At 47.2% G+C, this 26,882-nt stretch overlaps 2 protein-coding genes and 1 long non-coding RNA gene across 8 annotated transcripts in view; 2 read left to right on the top strand and 1 right to left on the bottom strand.

Moving 5' to 3' along the window:
• Positions 1 to 239: 239 nt before the first annotated feature.
• LOC130194915 (carboxypeptidase A1-like) lies at positions 240 to 1,504 on the top strand (the record flags this gene model as incomplete). The annotated part of the gene is made up of 2 exons (XM_056416136.1): positions 240 to 357; positions 1,266 to 1,504. Coding segments are annotated over 2 exons (306 nt in total), but the record flags the coding sequence as incomplete, so codon positions are not given.
• Positions 1,505 to 15,558: 14,054 nt separating this feature from the next.
• poc1b (POC1 centriolar protein B) overlaps positions 15,559 to 26,882 on the top strand; it is a 38,520-nt gene continuing 27,196 nt past the window's right edge. For 4 of the 5 annotated variants that reach the window (XM_056417119.1, XM_056417118.1, XM_056417121.1 and 1 more), the window contains exons 1-3: positions 15,559 to 16,277; positions 18,124 to 18,208; positions 22,040 to 22,214. In XM_056417119.1, the coding sequence (XP_056273094.1) occupies positions 16,263 to 16,277; positions 18,124 to 18,208; positions 22,040 to 22,214 (275 nt within the window). In that variant the 5' untranslated portion in view covers positions 15,559 to 16,262. Of the gene's footprint in view, positions 16,278 to 18,123; positions 18,209 to 22,010; positions 22,215 to 26,882 lie in introns of all 5 variants that reach the window. The other variant, XM_056417122.1, reaches the window with a different exon arrangement.
• Positions 22,812 to 25,280, bottom strand: LOC130195536 (uncharacterized). 2 transcript variants are annotated; one of them, XR_008832082.1, is made up of 3 exons: positions 25,142 to 25,280; positions 23,047 to 23,121; positions 22,812 to 22,929 (listed from the first exon to the last, which is right to left on the bottom strand). It is a non-coding gene; the product is annotated as an uncharacterized LOC130195536 (long non-coding RNA). The 2 variants fall into 2 exon arrangements; XR_008832081.1 differs by lacking the exon at positions 25,142 to 25,280 and adding an exon at positions 23,391 to 23,419.

The following is a 26,882-nucleotide window of genomic DNA, read 5'->3' as shown; positions in this document are numbered from 1 at the left end:
TTTCCGTGTCCACTCCAAACTATAAACGCCGCTTTTTGCCCCCCCTTTTCCCCAAAACAAAACTTTGGTCACCGATTCACGGTCACCTATTTTGTTTAAAACCGGAACCAAAAAACACACACACACACACACACACACACACACACACACACACACACACACACACACACACACACACACACACACACACACACACACACACACACACACACACACACACACACACACACACACCAATAACCTTCCCGCCCTGCTGGCTCCTCCCCCTCCAGCACGCCCTGGCCCAGAAGGCCGTGGCGGCCCTGGCCTCTCTGCACGGGACCCGGTACCGCTACGGCAGCATCATCCGCACCATCTGTGAGTCACACGGGCCTGAGGGTTCTGGAGGGTTCTTTAGGAGGCTTTGTGGTTCTACCAAGAACCATCACCGACTGAAGAACCATTGTTTTATGTTCTACCAAGAACCATCACCGACTGAAGAACCATTGTTTTATCTGAGACACCTTTAGAGGTTCTTTGAAGAACCCTTCAAACCAGGGTTCTTTAGAGAACCCTGGTTTGAAGGGTTCTCTAAAGAACCTTGTTTTAAGCTTCTTTGAGACACCTTTATAGGTTCTTTGAAGTTACCATTTTAGGAAAAGGTTCCTTAGAGAACCCTGGTGTGAAAGGTTCTTTGAGGAACCAGAAATGGTTCTCCTCTGGCATCTCTCTGAAGAACCATGTTGGCTTCCAGAAGGTTCCTTCATGTTCTGTGTGTATTTGGCCTCTACGTCACACACATTCAGTCTTTTCAAAATAAAACTCCTGCAGGAAACGTCTCAGTTTCCACTGAAGACTTCCTGGTTTGTGTTTAGGGAACAGCAGACCTCTACTCAATGGGTTTAAAACATATATATATATATATATATATATATATATTAACGATTGTATTTTTGCTTCCTTTATTAAAAATATGAAAGTATGTTAATAAAAAATAAAAAAACAATTGCAGAGTATCAAAAACATTGTTTTTCCAAAGACTTAATTGTTGCTACAATATCCCAAATGTTTGTCCCGGTGCGATGATAACTTATTAAAAAAGTTAATAAATTAGAATTTTTATTTTATTTCTGCTTAAAAAAAAGAGTAAAGTCTTAATTTTTGCTGCGATAATCCAAAATGTAGGTTGGCCTAAAAATGTGTATATATATATATACACATTTTTATTTATATATATATCCACGTAAAATGTATTTCTCGACATGACCCTCTGAATATCCCCGCAGACCAAGCGAGCGGCGGCACCATCGACTGGACCTACGACCACGGCGTCAGGTACTCCTACACCTTTGAGCTCAGGGACACCGGCCGCTACGGCTTCATCCTGCCGGCCAATCAGATCATCCCGACCGCCAGCGAGACCTGGCTGGCCCTGATGGCCATCATGGACCACGCCTCCAACAACACCTACTAGTGTGTGTGTAGCTCAAACAGACCAATAAACAAGCACACTTGAAAACTTTGATTTGAAATCTTGTTTTTTCTTCATCGTTGTCGATGTTTATGAACATTAAATATGTTCCTGAAACATTTAAAACCATAAAGCATGACGCGGCAAACAATGAGACCCTTTATTCAATACTGTGGACCAGTGGGTGAAGACATCAGCTGATCAGTTAGTACACACACACACATTATCGCACATTAATATCAAGACAAAGATGCTAACACACACACACACAACGTCGAGCATCAGTGCAAAAAATAAGAAAATCAGTCCCGGTTCACAGAGACTGTAGGACGCACTATGAAGCAGAGTGTGTGTGTGTGTGTGTGTGTGTGTGTGGGGGGGGGGGGGGTGTTACTTCCAGGGTCGGCTGCTCTGAACTCTCCCCGACGCACAGGAGCTCTGTCGGCTGGACGCCTGGGAGCTGAGGGAGGACACGCTGCTGGACACGCGGCCTGCAGGGAACACAGGAGGGAACCATGAGGGAACCACGAGGGACACATGAGGGAACCACGAGGGACACATGAGGGCACATGAGGGAACCACGAGGGACACATGAGGGAACCATGAAGGACACATGAGGGAACCATGAGGGAACTACGAGGGACACAGGAGGGAACCACGAAGGACACATGAGGGAACCACGAGGGACACATGAGGAACCATTTAGGACACGAGGAACCATGAGGGATACTAATAGGAACCACGAGGGACACAAGGAGGGAACCACGAGGGACACATGAGGGAACTAATGACACGAGGACAATATGAGGGAACCAGGAGGAACTTAGGGACATGAGGGAAATTATTAGGGATGGGCACGAGGGACCAGGAAGTGAGGACATGAGGGAACCACTAGGGACACAAGTGAGGAACTACGAGGGACATGAGGGAACCACGAGGAAAACCACGAGAAGGACACAATGAGGAACCACGAGGGACACATGAGGAACCACGAACCACAGGGACACATGAGGAACCACGAACCACATGAGGGATACATGAGAACCATGAGGGACAAGAACACGAGGGAACCACGAGGGACACATGAGGAACCACGAGGAACCACGAGGATACCACAGGACACATGAGGGAACCACACGAGGACATGAAGGAGGGAACTATGAGGGAACCACGAGGGACACATGAGGGAACCACGAGGGACATGAGGCGAAGGAGGAACCAAGTGAGGGAACACATGAGGGAACCAAGGAGGAACCACGAGGGTTAAGGAGGGAACCATGAGGGAACATGAGGACATGGCTTAGGGAACCACAGGCCACAAGAGGACAGAGGAACCACGAGGGACACATGAGGAACCACAGGAACCACGAGGACACACGAGGGAACTACGAGGGAACCACGAGGGACACATGAGGGAACCATGAGGGAACCACGAGGGACACATGAGGGAACCACGAGGGACACATGAGGGAACCACGAGGGACACATGAGGGAACCACGAGGGACACATGAGGGAACCATGAGGGAACCACGAGGGACACATGAGGGAACTACGAGGGAACCACGAGGGACACATGAGGGAACTACGAGGGACACACGAGGGAACCACGAGGGACACATGAGGGAACCACGAGGGACACATGAGGGAACCACGAGGGAAATCCAAGGAGGACACACATGAGGAACCACGAGGGACACATGAGGGAACCATGAGGGAACCACGAGGGATACATGAGGGAACCATGAGGGAACCACGAGGGACACATGAGGGAACCACGAGGGACACATGAGGGAACCATGAGGGACACATGAGGGAACCATGAAGGACACATGAGGGAACAATGAGGGACACATGAGGGAACCACGAGGGACACATGAGGGAACCACAAGGGACACATGAGGGAACCATGAGGGACACATGAGGGAACCACGAGGGACACACGAGGGAACCACGAGGGACACATGAGGGAACCACGAGGGACACATGAGGGAACTACGAGGGACACAGGAGGGATAAAACCAAGGACACACAAGGAACCACGAGGGAAACCATGAGGGACACATGAGGGAAACCATAAGGGACACATGAGGGAACCACGAGGGACACACGAGGGAACCATGAGGGATACATGAGGGAACCACGAGGGACACATGAGGGAACCACGAGGGACACATGAGGGAACCATGAGGGACACATGAGGGATACATGAGGGAACCACGAGGGAGGACACATGAGGGAACCACGAGGGACACACGAGGGAACCATGAGGGATACATGAGGGAACCATGAGGGAACCACGAGGGACACATGAGGGAACCACGAGGGACATGAGGAACCACAGGGACACACATGAGAATCCACGAGGGAACCATGAGGGATACGAGGGAACCATGAGGGACACATGAGGGAACCATGAGGGACACATGAGGGAACCATGAGGACAAGGAGGAACAGGGACATGAGGAACCACTAGAGACACATGAGGAACCACGAGGACACACAAGGAACCACATGAGGAACCACGAGGACACATTATATGAGGGAACCAATGAGGACACATGAGGGAAGAGAGAGAAGGACATGAGGGACACATGAGGGAACCACGAGGGACACATGAGGGAACCACGAGGGACACATGAGGGAACCACGAGGGACACATGAGGGAACCATGAGGGAACCACGAGGGATACATGAGGGAACCATGAGGGAACCACGAGGATAAGGGAATTATTAGGAAACCACGAGGACATGAGGGAAACGCATGAGGGTTGCTACCAGGGACATGAGGGAACCATGAGGAACGAGGGACACATGAGGAACCATGGAGGGAACCACGAGGACACATGAGGGAACCATGAGGGACACATGAGGGAACCATGAGGGACACATGAGGGAACCACGAGGGACACATGAGGGAACCATGAGGGACACATGAGGGAACCACGAGGGACACATGAGGGAACCACGAGGGACACGAGGGAACTACGAGGGACACACGAGGGAACCACGGGAGTTAACAAGTGAAACCAGATACATGAGGAAACATAAGGAGAAACCATGAGGGAACCACGAGGGACACACGAGGGAACTACGAGGGAACCACGAGGGACACATGAGGGAACCACGAGGGAACCACGAGGGATACATGAGGGAACCACGAGGGACACATGAGGGAACCACGAGGGACACATGAGGGAACCATGAGGGATACATGAGGGAACCATGAGGGATACATGAGGGAACCATGAAGGACACATGAGGGAACCATGAGGGACGCGAAGCTACATGAGGGACCACGAGGGAACCATGAGGGACACATGAGGGAACCACGAGGGACACATGAGGGAACCACGAGGGACACATGAGGGAACCACGAGGGAACCATGAGGGATACATGAGGGAACCATGAAGGACACATGAGGGAACCACGAGGGACACATGAGGGAACCACAAGGGACACATGAGGGAACCACGAGGAACCACTTATACATGAGGAACCAAGGAAGGATAATTGAGGAACTAGCCACAGGAGGAACCACGAGGGACACATGAGGGACATGAGGGAACCACGAGGGACACATGAGGGAACCACGAGGGACACATGAGGGAACCACGAGGGACACGAGGGAATGCCAGCAGGGAAACCATGAGGGACCAGGATTACATGAGGAACCATGAGGACACACGAGGCATAAGGAAACTAGGGACACATGAGGAACCACGAGGGACAATATGAGGGAACTTAGGACACACGAGGGAACCACGAGGGACCACGGAGGGAACCACGAGGGACATGAGGAACCACGTAGGGACACATGAGGGAACCATTTAGGAAACTACGAGGAAACTACGAGGACACATGAGGAACCTACTTAGGGACACATGAGGGAAACCACAAGGGACATATGAGGGAAACTACGAGGGATAACCATGAGGAACCCAAGAGGAAACTACTTAGGGACATGAGGGAACCATGATCGAACCATGAGGGAACTATATGAGGGAACCTACGAGGGACAATAATGAGGAACCACGAGGGACACATGAGGAACCACGAGGGACACATACGAGGAACCAATGAGGAACCAAGTGAGGGATACACATGAGGGACACATGAGGGAACAATGAGGACCCAGAGGAACACATGAGGGAAACCACGAGGGACCATGAGGACATGAGGGAACCACTAGGGACACATGAGGAAATCCACGAGGGATTACAGGAGGGACACATGAGGGAACCACGAGGGAACCATGAGGGACACATGAGGGAACCACGAGGGAACCATGAGGGAACCACGAGGGACACATGAGGGAACCACGAGGGACACATGAGGGAACCATGAGGGACACATGAGGGAACCATGAGGGACACATGAGGGAACCATGAGGGACACATGAGGGAACCATGAGGGACACATGAGGGAACCATGAGGTACAGATATGAGGATGAAGCTTATCAGGACATGAGGGAACCTACGAGGACACTATGAGGAACCACGAGGGAACTTACATGAGGAACCACGAGACACATGAGGGAACTACGAGGACACATGAGGAACCACGAGGACAGGTGAGGAACTAATGAGGACACATGAGGGAACTACGAGGGACACACGAGGGAACCAGGAACTACTTAGGGACACAAGCTAGAGGGAACCACGAGGGACACCATGAGGGAACCATATGAGGGATACATGAGGGACACATGAGGAAACCATGAGGAACAGGAACCAAGGAGGAAACCACGAGGAACACATGAGGAACCACCAGATCACATGAGGGAACCAATGAGGAACCACCGAGGACACATGAGGAACCAATGAGGGACCAATGAGGGAACCATGAGGGAACCATATGAGGAGAAACCACGAGGACACATGAGGAACCACGAGGGAACCATGAGGGAACCACAAGGAAGGACACATGAGGAAACCACAGGACACATGAGGGAACTACCAGGAATACATGAGGGAACTAATGATAATAATACATGAGGAACACAACAGGACACCACTTATGAGGGAACCAATAAGGGACACTATGAGGAACCAATGAGGACAACCATGAGGGAACCAAGAGGATACCACTTAGGACAACCATGAGGAACCACGAGGACATGAGGAACCACCAGGGACAAGAGGACACATGAGGGAAACCAAGGAACTGAGAGGACACATGAGGAACCACGAGGGGACACTATGAGGGAACCATGAGGTCCATGAATATTACATGAGGGTTCCATGAGGACACAGTGAGGGTTCTAATAGAAATACACAAGGGAAACTACATGAGGGACACATGAGGGAACTACATGAGGGAACCACATGAGGACACACATAAGGGAGGAAGGAGGGCACCTCGAGGGACACATGAGGGACACATGAGGGAACCATGATGGAACCATGAGGGACTACTTTAGGAACTACGAGGACATATGAGGGAAACAATGAGGGACACATACGAGGGAACTACTTACACTTAGGACATGAGGGAACCACGAGGGTCCACGAGGACACAATGAGGGAAACCTAATGAGGACAGAGGGAATACATGAGGAACCACGAGGGACACATGAGGGAACCAATGAGGGACATAATAGAACCATGAGGAACCATGAGGGCCACACGAGGAACCAAGATATGAGGGAACCATGAGGGAACCACGAGGGACACATGAGGGAACCATGAGGGACACATGAGGGAACCATGAAGGACACATGAGGGAACCATGAGGGACACATGAGGAGCAAATGAGGGAACCTACGAGGAACACATGAGGGATGAGGATACATGAGGGAACCGGCGAAGGACATGAGGAACCATGAGGGAATTACGAGGACACATGAGGAATTTCGAGACAAGGCTGAGGGTTCGATGAGACACATGAGGGAACCACGAGGGACACATGAGGGAACCACGAGGGACACATGAGGGAACTACGAGGGACACATGAGGGAACCACGAGGGACACATGAGGGAACCACGAGGGACACATGAGGGACACATGAGGGAACCATGAGGGACACATGAGGGAACCACGAGGGACACATGAGGGACACATGAGGGACACACACTTAGGAACTATCAGGAACCACGAGGGACACATGAGGGAACCACGAGGGACACATGAGGGAACCACGAGGGACACATGAGGGAACCATGAGGGATACATGAGGGAACCATGAGGGAACCACGAGGGACACATGAGGGAACTAATAGGAACCACGTTTAGGGAACACATGAGGGAACCATGAGGGATACATGAGGGAACCATGAAGGACACATGAGGGAACCATGAGGGAACTATGAGGACTAAGGAGGAACCTCGGAGGCCATGAGGGAATTCAATGAGACACATGAGGGAACTACATGAGGAACCATGAGGGACACATGAGGGAACCACGGATAAGGAACCACGAGGGTCAACTATGAGGAACCAAGGAGGGAACCATTAGGAACTGAGGAAATGACTACAATGAAGGACACATGAGGATAAGATGAGGGAATCCACGAGGAATTGTTAACAAGCTGACATAGGAGGGAACCACGAGGACACATGAGGAACCATGAGAGACACTAACGAGGGAACCACGAGGACACACCATGAGGAACCAATGAGGGAATATGAGGGAACTACGAGGGACACATGAGGGAACCAATGAGGATTAACCATGAGGACACATGAGGAACCACGAGGAACCAAGAGGACACATGAGGAACCATGAGGGAGACAATGAGGAACGAACTAAGGACACATGAGGGAACCACGTAGGGAAACTAATGAGGACAATCACGAGGGAACCACGAATGAGGATACATGAGGGAACCACGAGGGATACATGAGGGAGAAGAGAAACCATTAAGGACACATGAGGAACCATGAAGGCCACGAGGGATACATGAGGGAACCATGAGGGATACATGAGGGAAACATGAAGGACACATGAGGGAACCATGAGGGAACTACGAGGAGGAAGGAAGGAGGAAATCAAGGAAGGACACATGAGGGAACAATGAGGAGACATATGAGGGAAACTATGAGGGAAACTATGAGGACAAGGAGGGAACTACGAGGGGCACATGAGGGAACCCAAAGGGGAAAATGAGGGAAACGAGGGCACGAGGGACCATGGGAACCCAGGGACACAGAGGGAACCACGAGGGACACAGGGGAAAAAGGGACACAGAGGGGAACCCGGGGGTACATGAGGGAACCCAAAAAGGGACCATGAAAAGGGAACCATGAAAGGGCACATGGGGGAACCCCCAAAAAGGGCACATGGGGAAAAGGGGAAACCCCGAGGGACACATGAAAAAAGGGAAAACCCTGGGGGCACAAGAACACGGGAAAAGGCTGGGGAACCCCAACCAAAACCAAAAACCACAAACCAAACAAAAACAACCAAAAACCCCAAGGCCCGCCAACCAAAACAAACCAGGGCCACTGGAGGGGAAAAAAAAAGGGGACACGCCTCCAGGGCCTGCCCTGGAAACCCGGGACGGGCCTGGAACTAAAAACCCCTGGGCCAGGGGCCATGGCAGGGGCCCCGGCCTGCCCGGGGGCCCGAAACCCCCGAGGCCGGGGAAAAGGACCTAGGCCTGGGGGAACCCTGGGGGGACCTGAAAGCCCCGGGAAAGGACACAGGGACCGGGGACCCCAGGGACGGAAAAAGGGGCCGGAAAAAGGACCTGGACAGGGGCCGGGGCCAGGGGGCCGAGACCGCACATAAACCCCAGAACAGGAACAGGCCAAAAAGGAAATAGGGGCCTGAGGGCCCGGCCATGGGGCATGAGGGGGAACTACCTGAGCCCCTGGGGGCCCGGGGGTAAGAAAATAAAAATAAAAACCAGGGAAAAAACCCCAAAGGGAAATACACAAACTAAAACAGGGCCTGGGAAAAAAACAAACAAACAAAAAGAAACAAACAAACTGCCCAAAATGGGGGGAAAAGAAAAGAAAAGAAAAGGGGAAGAAATACAAAAAAAATAAATAAAAAAAAAAGGGAAAAGGGGAAAAGGAAGGCCCCAAGAAAACCCGGGGGCCCAGGGGGGCCCCAGGGGCCCCCATGGGGCCATGGGGCCCCCTGGGGCCCCCATGGGGGCCCCACAGGGGCCCCTCATGGGGCCCATGGGGCCCATGGGGCCCCCTGGGGCCCCCTGGGGCCCCCAGGGGCCCCAGGGGCCCCCGGGGCCATGACCCCCCGGGGCCCAGGGGGCCCCCATGGGGCCCCCGGGGCCATGGGGCTCCATGGGGCCCAGGGGCCCCCGGGGCCCCCGGGCCCAGGGGCCTCCAGGGGGCCCCCCATGGGGGCCCAGGGCCCAGGGGCCCCAGGGTGGGGCCCAGGGCCCCATGGGGCCCCATGGGTCTCCATGGGGTCTCCATGAGGGCCCCCTGGGGCCCCCTGGGGCCCCCGGGGCCCAGGGGCCTCCAGGGGCCCCCTGGGGAACATGAGCAGGTAAATGTGTTTGAACAGGGGCGGGGGGGGCATGGTTATTGATACAGACTTTGTGGGGTTACAGGGGGCTTGGGTTATTGTGATCCCCATGGGAGGCATAAAGGGGAAAAGGGGCCAGACAAGGGGAAACAGACAAGGTAGAGCTCAGCACCTGACATGTCGACCGGGGGGTGGCCCCTGGCCTGGGGGCCGACACGGCACCGGGCACAGGACGGCTGGAAAAACAGGGAGGGGGGGAGTCTGAAAGACCCAATCATCTGAAAGCCCACAGGGACCTGGCTGTGGTCCTCTGGTCTCTAGTCCTCTGGTCCTCTGTCCTCTGGTCCCCAGTCCTCTAGTCCTCTTCTAGTCCTCTGGTCCTCTGGTCCTCGGTCCTCTGGTCCTCTGGTCCTCTGGTCCGCTAGTCCTCTGGTCCTCTGGGTCCTCTGTCCTCTGAGGTCCTCTAGTCCTTAGTCCTCTGGTCCTCTGGTCCTCTGTCCTAGTCCTCAGTCCTCTGGCCCCAGTCCCTTGTAGTCCTCTCAATCCCTTCTGGTCCTCTGGTCCATAGTCCTCTGGTCCTCTGGGTCCTCTGGGTCCGCCAGTCCTCAGTCACCTTCTGGCCTCACGCCTCAAACCTCGTATTCAGGCCTAGACGAGCTGCCTGGAGCACCTGGTGGGGAAGATGAGAACGAGTTTAGAAATCTATCGATTTGGAGGAACAAAGAGAACAAAGAGAACGACCTCCAGACAGGAACCATCAACTACTAACCACGGACTGGTTCTGAACTACAGGAACAGACACATGAACACACAAACACACGAACTCACGAACTCACGGACACACGAACACACGAACACACGGACACACGGACACACGGACACACGGACACACGGACACACGGACACACGAACACACGGACACACGGACACACGAACACAGGAACACATGAACACATGGACACATGAACACATGAATACATGGACACATGAATACATGGACACATGAACACATGGATACAGCGAATATGGACACATGAATATGGACATACAACACATATCACATGAATATATGACATGAACACATGGACACATGAATACATGAACACATGAACACATGGACACATATATATGAATATATGAATATATGGACATGAATACATGGACACATGAATATATGGACATGAACATGGACACATGAATACATACATGGACATGAACACATGAATACATGGACATATGAACATAGTATGGACATATGAATACATGAACATATGAATACATGGGACATGACACATGAACACATGAATACATGGACACATGGACACATGGATACATGGACACATGAACACATGGACACATGAACACATGGACACATGAACACATGAACACATGGACATGAACACATGGACACATGAACACATGGACACATGGACACATGGACACATGAACACATGAACACATGGACACATGAACACATGAACACATGGACACACGGACACACGGACACACGGACACACGGACACACGGACACACGGACACACGGACACACGAACACAGGAACACATGAATACATGAACACATGAACACATGAACACATGGACACATGGACACATGAACACATTAATACATGAACACATGAACACATGGACACATGAACACATGAACACATGAACATATGAACACATGAATACATGAATATATGAATAAAGGAACACATGAATATATGGACATGAACATGGCGTGAAATATATGAATATAAGGAACATATGAATACATGAATACATGAATATGAACATATGGACACATGTACATGGACACATGAACACATGGACACATGAACACATGGACACATGAACACACGAAAACACGAACACATGAACAAATGAATACATGAACACATGGACACATGAATACATGGACACATGAAACACATGAACACACGAAAACATGAACACATGGGACACATGGACACATGGACACATGAACACATGAACACATGAACACATGGACACATGAATACATGAACACATGAATACATGGACACATGAACACATGAACACATGGTTATGATGGACATATGAACACACATGAAATATTAATATGAATACATGAACACATGCACACATGAATACATGAACACATGAATATATAACATATGAATACATGAACACATGAACACATGAACACATGGACACATGAACATGACATGAAGATATGGACATATGACATGGACATGAACATATGAACATGAAATAAATGAATATATATGAACATATGAATATTATGAACATATGAATATATGGACATATGAATATATGAACATATGAATATATCATATGAATACATGAACACATGAATATGAACATGGACACATGGTTACGGACACATGAACACATGGATATGGATATGAATACATGAATATATGAATATATGAACACATGGATGAAGGAACATATGGACATATGAACACACGAAATACGAATATATGAATAAAAGGAACACATGACACATGAATAAGGCGGACACATGAACATGAAATTATTAATGAATATGAACACATGGGACAATATGGACACATGGACACATGAACATATGAACACACGAAATATCGAATATTATCGAATATTATGAAATATATGAACACATGAACATGGACATATGAATATATGAATAATACATGGACACATGCTGAACATGGACATATGAACATGGACATATGAACATATGGACATATGAATATGAACATATGAATACATGAACATATGGATGCATGAATATTATTAATACATGAATATATGAACACATGAACATATGAATACATGGACACATGAACACATGAACACATGGACACATGGACACATGAACACATGAACATATGGACATATGAACACATGAACATATGGATATGGACATGAACAGGACATGAATATATGGACACATGAATACATGAACATATATACTGTTGGACATATGAACACATGGACATATGGACATGAATACATGAATATATGAATATATGAATATGAACATATGGACAAGGGACATATGAATATGAATATTGGACATGGAACATATGAATACATGGATATGGACACATGGACATGAACATATTAACACATGGACACATGAACACATGGACACATGAACATGAACATATGAACACATTAACACATGGACACATGAACACATGAACATAATAATACACATGAATACATGGACATGGACACATGAATATCATATGGCTGATGAATATTATGAAATATTAAGGAATATAAACATGAATATGAACACATGAACACATGGACACATGAATATATGAACACATGAACACATGGACATATGGATAATATGACATGAATATATGACACATGACACATGAATGGACATATGAATACATGAACATATAAATATATGAATATATGAATATATGAACATATGGATATATGAATACATGAACATATATAAGGACATATGAATACATGGACATATGAACATATGGACATATGGACATGAACATATGAATAAGGAACACATGGATATGAATACATGACATGGACACATGGACACATGAACATATGGGACATGGACACATGAACATGGACACATGAATACATGGAATATATGACACATGGACATATGAACACATGGACACATGGATATATGAATATGAATATTACTAAAATATGAATATGAATATGAACGGACGACGCTCACCAGCTGGGCGAACGTCGTCACCTTCAACCGCTTGAAGATCTCATCTTTACGATATCTGTAATCTGAGAAAGGGGATCAGGTCAGAGGGTCTACGGGGTCAGAGGGTCTACGGGGGTCAGAGGGTCTACGGGGGTCAGAGGGTCTACGGGGGTCAGAGGGTCTACGGGGTCAGAGGGTCTACGGGCCGAGGTCTACGGGGCTGAGGGTCTACGGGTCAATATTAGAAGTTTATGACTTAAAATAGATTTAACAACACACACTAAAAAACAATTTGAGATATGTGTGTGTGCACCAAACGAAGCAAATAATAATAATAATAAAAATCATAATAATAATATAATAATAATAATAATAATATAATCATAATAACACATGGTATAAAACACATTTGAGTGAGTTTTGATGACTCACTCTTTTTAATCTCCTCCAGTTTCTCCAGATATTTCGAGAGGCTGCATCCTATGTCAACAAAACGACACCGTGAGAAAGCGTGTAGGATAATATTAGTCATAATAAAGCGTGTATGATAATGTTAGTCATAATAAAGCGTGTATGATAATGTTAGTCATAATAAAGCGTGTATGATAATGTTAGTAATAATAAAGCGTGTATGATAATATTAGTCATAATAAAGCATGTATGATAATATTAGTCATAATAAAGCGTGTATGATAATATTAGTCATAATAAAGCATGTATGATAATATTAGTCATAATAAAGTTGCAGGTGATAATGTTAGTAGTAATAATAAAGCGTAAGGATAATATTAGCCATAATAAAGCGTATGATAATGTTAGTCACAATAAAGCGGTATGATAACGTTAGTCATAATAAAGCGGTATGATAAATGTTAGTCATAATAAAGCGTGTATGATAATGTTAATAATAAAGTTGTATGATAATATTATTGCACAAAGCGCAGCGATAATGTTAGTCATAAAGTTGCGGTATGATAAATGTTATTGCACAAAGCGGTATGATAATGTTAGCTGGTACAAAGTGTGTATGATAATGTTAATATAATAAAGCGTAAAGTGATAATGTTAGTCATAATAAAGCGTGTATGATAATGTTAGTCATAAAGCGTATGATAAATGTTAGTCATAATAAAGCGTGTATGATACTGTTAGTCATAATAAAGCGTGTATGATAATATTAGTCATAATAAAGCGTGTATGATAACAAGAATATAATAAAGCGTGTATGATACTGTTAATATAATAAAGCGCATGATAATATTAGTCATAATAAAGCGTGTATGATAATGTTAATAAAGCGTAAAGGATAATGTTATTAATAGCCGTGTATGATAATATTAGTCATAATAAAGCGTGTATGATAATATTAGTCATAATAAAGCGTGTATGATAATGTTAGTCATAATAAAGCGTGTATGATAATGTTAGTCATAATAAAGCGTGTATGATAATGTTAGTCATAATAAAGCGTGTATGATAATGTTAGTCATAATAAAGCGTGTATGATAATGTTAGTCATAATAAAGCGTGTATGATAATGTTAGTCGTCATAAAGCGTGACGTCACAGCTCACCTGTGTCCAGCCGGGTCTTCACGTGTTGATACTTTTCGTTTTTCGGGATCCTCTTCTTCATGAACTGGAAGGAGAGCACAGCCTGTTAGCTGCGTGTAGCTCGTGATGTCACCGCGCCCGCGGCCCAGAGGCCGGTTAACCGTCACCGGCTAGTTAACGCGAACACTGACCGTGGTTAACGAGGCGGCGGGTGAATAAAACGGTAAAAACGTTACCTGGACGCTGCCGATGCCCCGGTTGAGCGACATCTTTTCAAAAAGTGAAATACACAAACGTCAACTGTCCCCGGTGAACAATGTCGCCGCTGATTGGTCGGCGCTGTTCGTGCGGGCCAATCAGAGGCGCCGATACTCCCCCCGGGGCGGGGCGTCATATGATACGGCTTGGCTAGTTGCTTAGCAGCGGTAGACGCCCGCGCCTCCTTAGTGACGTGCCGCGTTCATGGTCACGTGGAAGTTACCTGAATTTCTTCTTTTAGGGAGGTTATTCGTGTTTTAAGTTCACAAAAAGTTCATTGGACGTGTTCACAGTCAGACATACTACATGTTATAGCTGTCAGTCACCAAACAATTACCTGATATTCAAGTTTTGTTTCACTTTATTCTTTTTTATTCGATTTCTACTATTTTTTAATACGGGCCTCTATGTTCGTGGGGTCCTCATTAAATAAATGTACTGCCAAACTCAGAGTGTCCCACTGAAGTTAGGTTAATATGCTTACGACTTGAATGTTGTCGCGAATGGTATTTTCAAACTTGCGAATGCAATTTTGACATCGCGTTCTCGTATCTCCACGTTTTACAGTCGCTCAATGAACGCAGCACCAACTCTCTCCGGCTGCTTGCTGCATCAAACCGCAAAGTGGCGCTAGCAGTTTATCCAACGCCAGTAATAAGCGGACGTTATTCGGCGTCTTCCGCGCACATGGAACTCAGTAGTCATTACAAAGTGAAGGTAGTGGAGTTAAGGTTAGCTAACGGACCGCCGAGCGGAGCATCGAGTTCTCTGGGCTCGACGCGTCAGGCCTGAGGGGCTCTGCAGAAGGGGCTCTGTTTGACTCCCATGCGCGTGACGGCGCTCGGCGGCGGGAAGCGCGAGCCTCTCGTGCCATGGCGTCTGTGATGGTGAGTGTAAGACAACATGCTGTTGTCTCAGCAGTGTGTGTGTGTGTGTGTGTGCGTGTGTGCGTGTCTTCACTCAACTGGCGCTGAGTCGGCGAGTTCCCAAGTGAACGTTAGCCGAGTCTAAGAGGATTTGGGATTGTGAACACACACCTTCGGTCCTCACTGTTACTCACGAAGTAGACCTGCTTGTTATAACGTGTTTTGTTGTTGTTGTTGTGGTTGTGTTAGCGCTTGAAGTTGTTGAACATCGTAATATCTCTTTTTAGGCGTTTCCTGAACGCAACCAAGCGCTGACGTTATCCCACAGGGAGTTGTTGCACACACACACACACACACACACACACACACAGACACACACGCATACACACAGATACACATATACACATGCATACACACACACAGACACACGCATACACACAGACACACACACATACACATACACACACAGATACACAGACACACACGCATACACAGACACACGCATACACACACACAAACACACACACAGACACACACGCATACACACACACAGACACACATACACACACAGATACACACGCATACACAGACACACGCATACACACACACACACACACACACACGCATACACACACAGACACACACGCACACACAGACACACGCATACACACACACAAACACACACACAGACACACACGCATACACACACACAGACACACACGCATACACACACACATACACACACACACATATACATACACACACACACACACATATACACACAGACACACATGTATACAGACACACGCATACACATATACATACATACACACACAGACACACACGCATACAGACACATACATATACACACAGATACAGACACACACATATACACAGACACACAGACACACACACACACACACACACACACACACACATACACACACGCATACACACAGACACACACAGATACACACGCATACACACAGACACACACGCATACACATACACACACAGACACACGCATACACACAGACACACACGCATACACATACATACACACACGCATACACACAGACACACACGCATACACACAGACACACGCGCATACACATACACACAGACACATAGACACACGCATACACAGACACGCATACACACAACACACACACAGACACATGCATACACACACACGCATACACACACAGACACACACACACACACATACACACACGTATACACGTATACACACACACACACACATACACACAGACACACATACACACACACAGACACACAGACATACATATACACACACGCATACACATACACAGACACACACGCATACACACACACAGACACACACAGATACACACGCATACACACAGACACACACGCATATACATACACACACGCATACACACACACACACATACACATACACACACGCATACACACACACACGCATACACACAGACACACACGCATACACACACACAGACACACACACATACACACAGACACACACGCATACACATACACACACGCATACACACACACAGACACACACGCATACACATAGACACAGACACACACACATACACACAGACACTAACGCATACACATAGACACACACACACAGACACACATACACACACACAGACACACACACATGCGCACAGACACACACGCACACACATATATGCACACACACACGCAAACACTTATACACATGTTTTATTTTTGAAAAACTCCCAGAATACATCAGTCTGAGCGTTAAAGGGTCATGTGACGTCACCTTCATGACGTCATATAGAGAAGGTTGTGCATCGCTGCAGTTGAGGACTGATGAGTGACTGCGTTGCAGGAGGACCCGGCCCTGGAGAGACACTTCAAGGGCCACAAGGACGCCGTCACCTGTGCCGACTTCAGCCCCAACGGCAAACAGCTGGGTACGTTCTCCTGCTGCCGCCTGTGACTGGCCCTTTAAATACCAGGAGTCTCCTGCTGCAGCCGGTGACTGGCCCTTTAAATACCAGGAGTCTCCTGCTGCCGCCTGTGACTGGCCCTTTAAATACCAGGAGTCTCCTGCTGCAGCCGGTGACTGGCCCTTTAAATACCAGGAGTCTCCTGCTGCAGCCTGTGTCTGGCCCTTAAACAGGAGTCTCCTGCTGCAGCGGTGACTGGCCCTTTAAATACCAGGAGTCTCCTGCTGCCGCCTGTGACTGGCCCTTTAAATACCAGGAGTCTCCTGCTGCAGCCGGTGACTGGCCCTTTAAATACCAGGAGTCTCCTGCTGCCGCCTGTGACTGGCCCTTTAAATACCAGGAGTCTCCTGCTGCAGCCGGTGACTGGCCCTTTAAATACCAGGAGTCTCCTGCTGCCGCCTGTGACTGGCCCTTTAAATACCAGGAGTCTCCTGCTGCAGCCGGTGACTGGCCCTTTAAATACCAGGAGTCTCCTGCTGCAGCCGGTGACTGGCCCTTTAAATACCAGGAGTCTCCTGCTGCAGCCGGTGACTGGCCCTTTAAATACCAGGAGTCTCCTGCTGCCGCCTGTGACTGGCCCTTTAAATACCAGGAGTCTCCTGCTGCCGCCTGTGACTGGCCCTTTAAATACCAGGAGTCTCCTGCTGCAGCCGGTGACTGGTCCTTTAAATACCAGGAGTCTCCTGCTGCAGCCGGTGACTGGCCCTTTAAATACCAGGAGTCTCCTGCTGCAGCCTGTGTCTGGCCCTTTAAATACCAGGAGTCTCCTGCTGCAGCCGGTGTCTGGCCCTTTAAATACCAGGAGTCTCCTGCTGCAGCCGGTGACTGGCCCTTTAAATACCAGGAGTCTCCTGCTGCAGCCGGTGACTGGTCCTTTAAATACCAGGAGTCTCCTGCTGCAGCCGGTGACTGGTCCTTTAAATACCAGGAGTCTCCTGCTGCAGCCGGTGTCTGGCCCTTTAAATACCAGGAGTCTCCTGCTGCAGCCGGTGACTGGTCCTTTAAATACCAGGAGTCTCCTGCTGCAGCCGGTGACTGGCCCTTTAAATACCAGGAGTCTCCTGCTGCAGCCTGTGTCTGGCCCTTTAAATACCAGGAGTCTCCTGCTGCAGCCTGTGACTGGTCCTTTAAATACCAGGAGTCTCCTGCTGCAGCCGGTGACTGGCCCTTTAAATACCAGGAGTCTCCTGCTGCAGCCTGTGTCTGGCCCTTTAAATACCAGGAGTCTCCTGCTGCCGCCTGTGACTGGCCCTTTAAATACCAGGAGTCTCCTGCTGCAGCCGGTGACTGGCCCTTTAAATACCAGGAGTCTCCTGCTGCAGCCGGTGACTGGCCCTTTAAATACCAGGAGTCTCCTGCTGCAGCCGGTGTCTGGCCCTTTAAATACCAGGAGTCTCCTGCTGCAGCCTGTGTCTGGCCCTTTAAATACCAGGAGTCTCCTGCTGCAGCCGGTGTCTGGCCCTTTAAATACCAGGAGTCTCCTGCTGCAGCCGGTGTCTGGCCCTTTAAATACCAGGAGTCTCCTGCTGCAGCCGGTGACTGGCCCTTTAAATACCAGGAGTCTCCTGCTGCCGCCTGTGACTGGCCCTTTAAATACCAGGAGTCTCCTGCTGCAGCCGGTGACTGGCCCTTTAAATACCAGGAGTCTCCTGCTGCAGCCGGTGTCTGGCCCTTTAAATACCAGGAGTCTCCTGCTGCAGCCGGTGACTGGCCCTTTAAATACCAGGAGTCTCCTGCTGCAGCCGGTGTCTGGCCCTTTAAATACCAGGAGTCTCCTGCTGCAGCCGGTGTCTGGCCCTTTAAATACCAGGAGTCTCCTGCTGCAGCCGGTGACTGGCCCTTTAAATACCAGGAGTCTCCTGCTGCAGCCGGTGACTGGCCCTTTAAATACCAGGAGTCTCCTGCTGCCGCCTGTGACTGGCCCTTTAAATACCAGGAGTCTCCTGCTGCAGCCGGTGTCTGGCCCTTTAAATACCAGGAGTCTCCTGCTGCAGCCTGTGTCTGGCCCTTTAAATACCAGGAGTCTCCTGCTGCAGCCGGTGACTGGCCCTTTAAATACCAGGAGTCTCCTGCTGCAGCCTGTGTCTGGCCCTTTAAATACCAGGAGTCTCCTGCTGCAGCCTGTGACTGGCCCTTTAAATACCAGGTATCTCCTGCTGCAGCCGGTGACTGGTCCTTTAAATACCAGGAGTCTCCTGCTGCAGCCTGTGACTGGTCCTTTAAATACCAGGAGTCTCCTGCTGCAGCCGGTGACTGGTCCTTTAAATACCAGGAGTCTCCTGCTGCAGCCGGTGACTGGCCCTTTAAATACCAGGAGTCTCCTGCTGCAGCCTGTGACTGGTCCTTTAAATACCAGGAGTCTCCTGCTGCAGCCGGTGACTGGTCCTTTAAATACCAGGAGTCTCCTGCTGCAGCCTGTGACTGGTCCTTTAAATACCAGGAGTCTCCTGCTGCAGCCTGTGACTGGCCCTTTAAATACCAGGAGTCTCCTGCTGCAGCCTGTGTCTGGCCCTTTAAATACCAGGAGTCTCCTGCTGCAGCCGGTGACTGGTCCTTTAAATACCAGGAGTCTCCTGCTGCAGCCGGTGACTGGTCCTTTAAATACCAGGAGTCTCCTGCTGCAGCCTGTGACTGGTCCTTTAAATACCAGGAGTCTCCTGCTGCAGCCGGTGTCTGGCCCTTTAAATACCAGGAGTCTCCTGCTGCAGCCTGTGACTGGCCCTTTAAATACCAGGAGTCTCCTGCTGCCGCCTGTGACTGGCCCTTTAAATACCAGGAGTCTCCTGCTGCCGCCTGTGGAATCAATAGCCAATTATGGAAATAATTTGATTGGAAACTAAAAGTCAGATATTTTAATACACCTCTTGTAATCTCTAAATATGTGAAGGATCCTTCAGCTCCATTATGCTGGAGAAAATGTGGAAAAATAGGAGATCACACGCATATCTTTTGGGACTGCCCAGTAGTCAAAGGTTTTTGGAAAAATATAAAAAAAGAAATCAATAGAATCATTGAAGTGGAGGTACCCTCAGACCCATTAATATATGTGCTGGGGTCTATACCAAGAGATTTAGGGGACACCAATCTGAGGTATATTCTCCGTATACTTTTAATGATTGCCAGAAAAATAATAACTCTGAACTGGAAAGATGCAAAACCACCAACCATAACTCAGTGGAGACAGAGATTAAACCAGGTCCATACAATGGAAAAAATGACTGCTAAACTGCAAATTACATTAGATATCTTCACAAGAAGATGGGCGTGCGTGACGTTATATCGAGAGTCGATATTTGATGGAGATGTTATAACTGAGAGGGGTTGAGGTTGTACACATACAGTGCAACTGCAAAACAAAGAGGTCTCTGAAAAATCTGATTTGTTTATTTATTTATTTATTTATTACTTTTCACATTAATGCCTTTTACCTTTCTTTAGTTATTTTACTTTGTACTCCATGCTTATCATTTGGTGGTATGTAGTTTGATTGTTTGGCCCTTCCCTCCCTCCTCATTGGGTCCTACTCTTGGAGGGTATAAACATGTGGGAGGGGATGGGTGGGAATCCTTGGCGGGTGTTTATGTGGATATGGATGGATTTGGATGTGTGCTGATTTTATTTTGTTGTAGATATATTTTATTTTTTATTTTTTATTTTCTAGATGTCAAGGAATAATCTGTTTGTGGAAAATGCAAAATAAAAAGTTATGAAAAAAAAATACCAGGAGTCTCCTGCTGCAGCCTGTAACTGGCCCTTTAAATACCAGGTGTTGTCCTCTCCTCCTGTGGCCCTCAGCCTCGGGCTCTCTGGACAGGAGCCTGATGCTCTGGAGCCTGGCCCCCGAGGCCTGCAGGGCCTTCCGCTACGTGGGCCACGGAGACGTCGTCACCGGGGTCCAGTTCTCCCCGTCCGGCCACCTGGTGGCCACATCCTCCAAGGACAGGACGGTGCGGCTGTGGACCCCCTCCATGTAGGAGTTGGTTTATTCCACCCCTGTGTTTCGATTTCAAAATAAGAGAGGAGTCTATTAATGTCAATACAATAGTGTGTGTGTGTGTGTGTGTGTGTTTGTCTCTGTCTGTGTGTGTGTGTCTGCAGTGTTGCGAAAGTTCACGTAGAAAATGAACTAGTTCAAAGTTCAGTTCACACATTTTAAAATGAACTAGTTCAGTTCATAGTTCATATTTCAAAAATATGAACTAAAGTTCATGGTTTCAAAAATGAACTATTTAGTTCTTTTAGTTCTTTTTAACATTTTGCTGGGAGCTATTATTTGTCCACATTATTGCCGCGGCGTGAGAACCACAGACAGCAATTATTGTTTATCAGTTTTAACATTGAAACTATGTGTCAGATTCATATTCGTATCAATTTGAATCCTTATCTAACCAGGGTTTATATTAGCATTGAGCGACAGCCCTCAAAATACTGTCATTTCCCTAACGCTTTGTTGCCACCCATTCAGTCCACATTAATGGCACCTGCAGCTTTCAGCCCTACTGTATATTTTCAAAACGTGAGGAAAAACTTGCTGCTTGAATGGTCTTTATTATGAAAACAAAACAAGACTATAGTCCTTTAAGATGCAAATGTTTTTTCATTTCAAATCATTTTCCAAATTCCATTTCAGTTATACTGAAAAGTGACCTAAAGAAAGCAATGGTGGATCTGCGGTTTCTTTCTTCCTGCAAAACAAGAAAGGCTGTTATTTGTATGCAGCTAGCCTCTGCACATCCATATACACATCTCCATTGGCAATACATTGTACTTCTATAGCCCAAAAAACAGGTCACAACAAATACCTTCAAATCTTTTTGTTAGCATTCAAGATCAGCTGCCTCTCAAAGTTTGCATCTCCCAGCCGGTTTCTCCTGGGTCTGAATGAGATTAAATAAGAAATTTTAACATCATCATTATTGTGGCAAAAATAGTAACAGTAATATGTATTAAAGGAATTGTGTACTGATGCAATCACTACAATAATTTGGCTGACATTTTATATTGAAAACCACAATTACTATTTGCTGCATAAGCTTTAGAATGATATCACCAAGACAGAACAATGACTGACTGAGGATGGATATTTACTGTTATTATTATTACTAAAGCATAGTAATTATGGAATATAATCACAGTTCATCCCTACCTGAATATTTGACCACCGATGCTGAAGAGAAACTCTACTGGTGCACTTGAGGGCAGTGCAGTGTTGTATTTTAGGAACAGCCTTTTCAGTTTTGGAAATGTCATGTATTCGTCCAACCCATCTGTGGTTGGGGCATCCAAATAAGTGTCCACTTCAGTTTTCCGAGAAACCTGCAGAGCGTGTTTGTTAAGCGTAAAGAATGAAACTGCAGGATCTTTCTTGTCACTTTCACCACTGGATGGGGATTGACCTGAGTCTCTTGCATCGGAGTCATCAGAGTGGAAGCTTTGAAATTCTCGTTTCAGCATCAATCTGTACTGTATCCTTTTCTCCTCATCTTGGACCCAGTCTCCTTGAATCTTGGCATCAGCATAGCAGACAGTATGTGCTCCCTCTTCTCGAGAAGACCTGCCAGCCTTGTGCTCAGTGACTGCAAGATGCTCTTTATAAGGGACGGCATGTAATGAGACCTTCTGCAGCAGTGGGTTTCATGCTCTCATCCAACAGGTCATTCATATGACATTGCAGTTGTACAATGGTTGGAGCCAGGTACCCAAGATAGATGTTCTTCTCTGCTTGGAGGATGTTCAGTGCAGTGCCAAAGGCCTCATCACATCTACAAAATTGTGTATGAAGTTGACTTCATCTGGTGAGAATCGGAAAGCCAAACTCATCACTCACAGTGTGCAGGATCAGCTCTTCATGTAGGGGAGTTGCATCATTTGCAGAGGTGACAGCCACATTCATTTCTGCCTTCGTAGTTAATGTTGCAATGCGAGACAGTCGCTCCATGGCCAGAAATACAGAGTTCCATCTTGTGTCATTTGGCACAACAAAGCCAATCCCAATCTTTTCCTCCACAGTATCAGAAGCCTTTGGACTCCGCTTAACCCTGTTCCACAGAGCAGATGCTTTCGCAAAAACAGCCCTTGACATTGCTTTGTAGCGTTTTTCAGTTACCTTTTCGGTATCTTTGGCCACTAGATTCAGGGTGTGAGCCATGCACCTTCTGTGAGGGGGGGGAGAAGGATGATTCAGATCTGAGAGAGGCTCAGGCTCCATCTGGTCATCTTCGTCTGAGCTCTCACTGGCAGCAGCAGCAGCTGACTCTGGTTCACTATCTTCACTTCCAACAGTCTCTGGCTCTTCAGTGTCATGAACAACATCCATCCCAAAACAGTTGAACGCCTTGACAAAATTTGCAGCATTGTCTGTTACTGTACACACAACCTTGTTGTGTATTTTAAATTCTTTGTTGACATCTGACAATACTTTTGCCAATACATCATGTGTATGTGCTCCTTTAATCCGCCGGCATGCCAGTACTGCAGAGTGTCTCTCAGAAACATCATATTTGTTTAACCAGTGGATAGTGATGCCCATGAATGATTTATTCACAGCTGACCAGCAATCTGCTGTTGTGCACACAACTTCGACGTCAGAGAGTTTAGCCTTAAGTTCACATATGTTTTCTTTATATTTCAGGTTCAACAGTGTCTGTACTTTTTTTCTTGATGGCACCTTTTTGGATGGCTGCAACCCCTTAATTAAGTTGATGAAAGCTGGCCGCTCAACTTTGCTCAAAGGCTGCAGGTCTCCGATAATATACTGCATCACCAAGTTGTCCAGCTGCGGTTGGGTGACACAGAAACCGGAGCCGCTACTGAATGCGGTTAATGCCATCTGTGTGGGGACATTAGAACTGCTCTGGCTCGCAGTTGCTGTTGTGTTTTTTATAAACACGCACGTACCTTGCTAGGCTAGCCGGGTGCTTTAGCTCAATGTGCCGCTTGAGGTTTGCTGTGGATGACGTCGATGTCCTCACTCTCTTCTGTAAACCAGGCGGGCATTGTTTACAAGCAAACGTTAAGTTTTTGTTGTCTGGGTCAGTTCCGATTTTGTATAAAAGTCTTTAAATAGGCGAAGCGTCAGGCGCTGTCTTCATCCATTTTCATCCGTGCTAACTCCATCTATGTGACGTGATTTGATGACGATTTGTTAGTGCGACAGGTATGAGAGTGGGTGGCCAGTTTGGGTTGTTTTCATCCTACATTTTCAGACGTGTTTACGGTGAGTTTTAACTGGTTTTCGCCTGGGGGGTTCTGAGAAAATCTGGCAACCTCGTGAACGAATATGAACTATGAATGAGCGGCGTTCAAGAGCACCAGAGCGACGAACGCGTTCTCTAAACGTTCATCAATCGGTAAAATGAAACGTTCAGTTCCCGTTCGGGCAAAAAAAGAGCGCGTTCATGAACGATCGTTCATTGAACGCGTTCGTGCACAACACTGTGTGTCTGTATATAAGAAATAATAAACACTTATATTTATTTTATTTATTTCATCATGTCCGACATTTATATGTATATATATGTATGTTTAAATATGTTTTTATAAATATTGTATATATATATATTTATATATACAATTGTTTATAAATATGTATATATAATTATTAGGGCTGTCAATCGATTTAAAAAAATTAACTAATTAATCGCACATTTTGAAATTCATTAATCGCGATTAAAAGTTTGTTTTCTTCTTTTTAAAGACCAAACTTCACACAGAGCTGTGTTTTCAAAGAGGCTCCTACCTATAAAGTGCCAGCGAGGTATTTAATATTGTGGATGATAAATTGTTTCTTCAGTGAAACATCAGATTAGTAAACAAAAAGAAGTATATTGAGACCCCATTGGTCCTGTCATCTTTACCACTGAACAGCAGAACCAGTGGCCTTGGTGACTGACTGACATTCACATATGTCACGTGACCCTCTGGAGGCTGGGCTCATTTTATACATTTTACAAACAAATGTAAATTCACCTTTTAAAGGCGTTTGCATATGACACATACCCACGTGTTCTACATCAAACATTCCAGAACAATCTCAGCTCTATTCAATGAGGCTCATTTGTCCTCGCGCCGTGTTCTCTGCTCTCTGACTGACAGGCTGCTAATGAGCCTCAACTGTGAGGTGGGAGGTCCTTTGTGATTTACTGAGTGTTCATTGGTTGTTTTTTTGTTGACAGACAAACGGATTGACCAATCACGGTGAAGGTTTCGTGTGACGCGTTCTTTCCGCGCCGCGTCCCCCGACACGTCGCCCCTCCGTTCCTCTGTGTGTCAGAGGCAGTGTTGCCAGGTCCGCGGTTTCCCCGCGGAATTGGGCTACTTTTGAAGTGTTGCCGCGGGTTGAATTTCTTGTCCGCTGGTTCGGGTAGACCTATTTTGCATGCAAATTACATGAATATCTTTAAATAAAAATCCATATTTTAAATGAAATAATTTATTTCTACCCAAATCCTACCAAACTGACTCCAGATCAGCACGTACACACATGGACATGGGACACGCCCACATACACACACGCACCTAAAGCTCTCAGTCTCCATGACCCGTCTCCCGCGATCCCAACTCTGGTCTGGTAGTTAGTGTAGCTAGCTACACTGGAGAAACATGCCACCCGGTAAGTGGGCTAAATACGGAAGAAATA

The sequence above is a fragment of the Pseudoliparis swirei genome, chromosome 6, assembly GCF_029220125.1.
Source record: "Pseudoliparis swirei isolate HS2019 ecotype Mariana Trench chromosome 6, NWPU_hadal_v1, whole genome shotgun sequence".
NCBI lineage: Eukaryota > Metazoa > Chordata > Actinopteri > Perciformes > Liparidae > Pseudoliparis > Pseudoliparis swirei.
The sequence above is the reverse complement of the archived record's forward strand: the minus strand, read 5'-3'. Positions and strand labels throughout refer to the sequence as shown.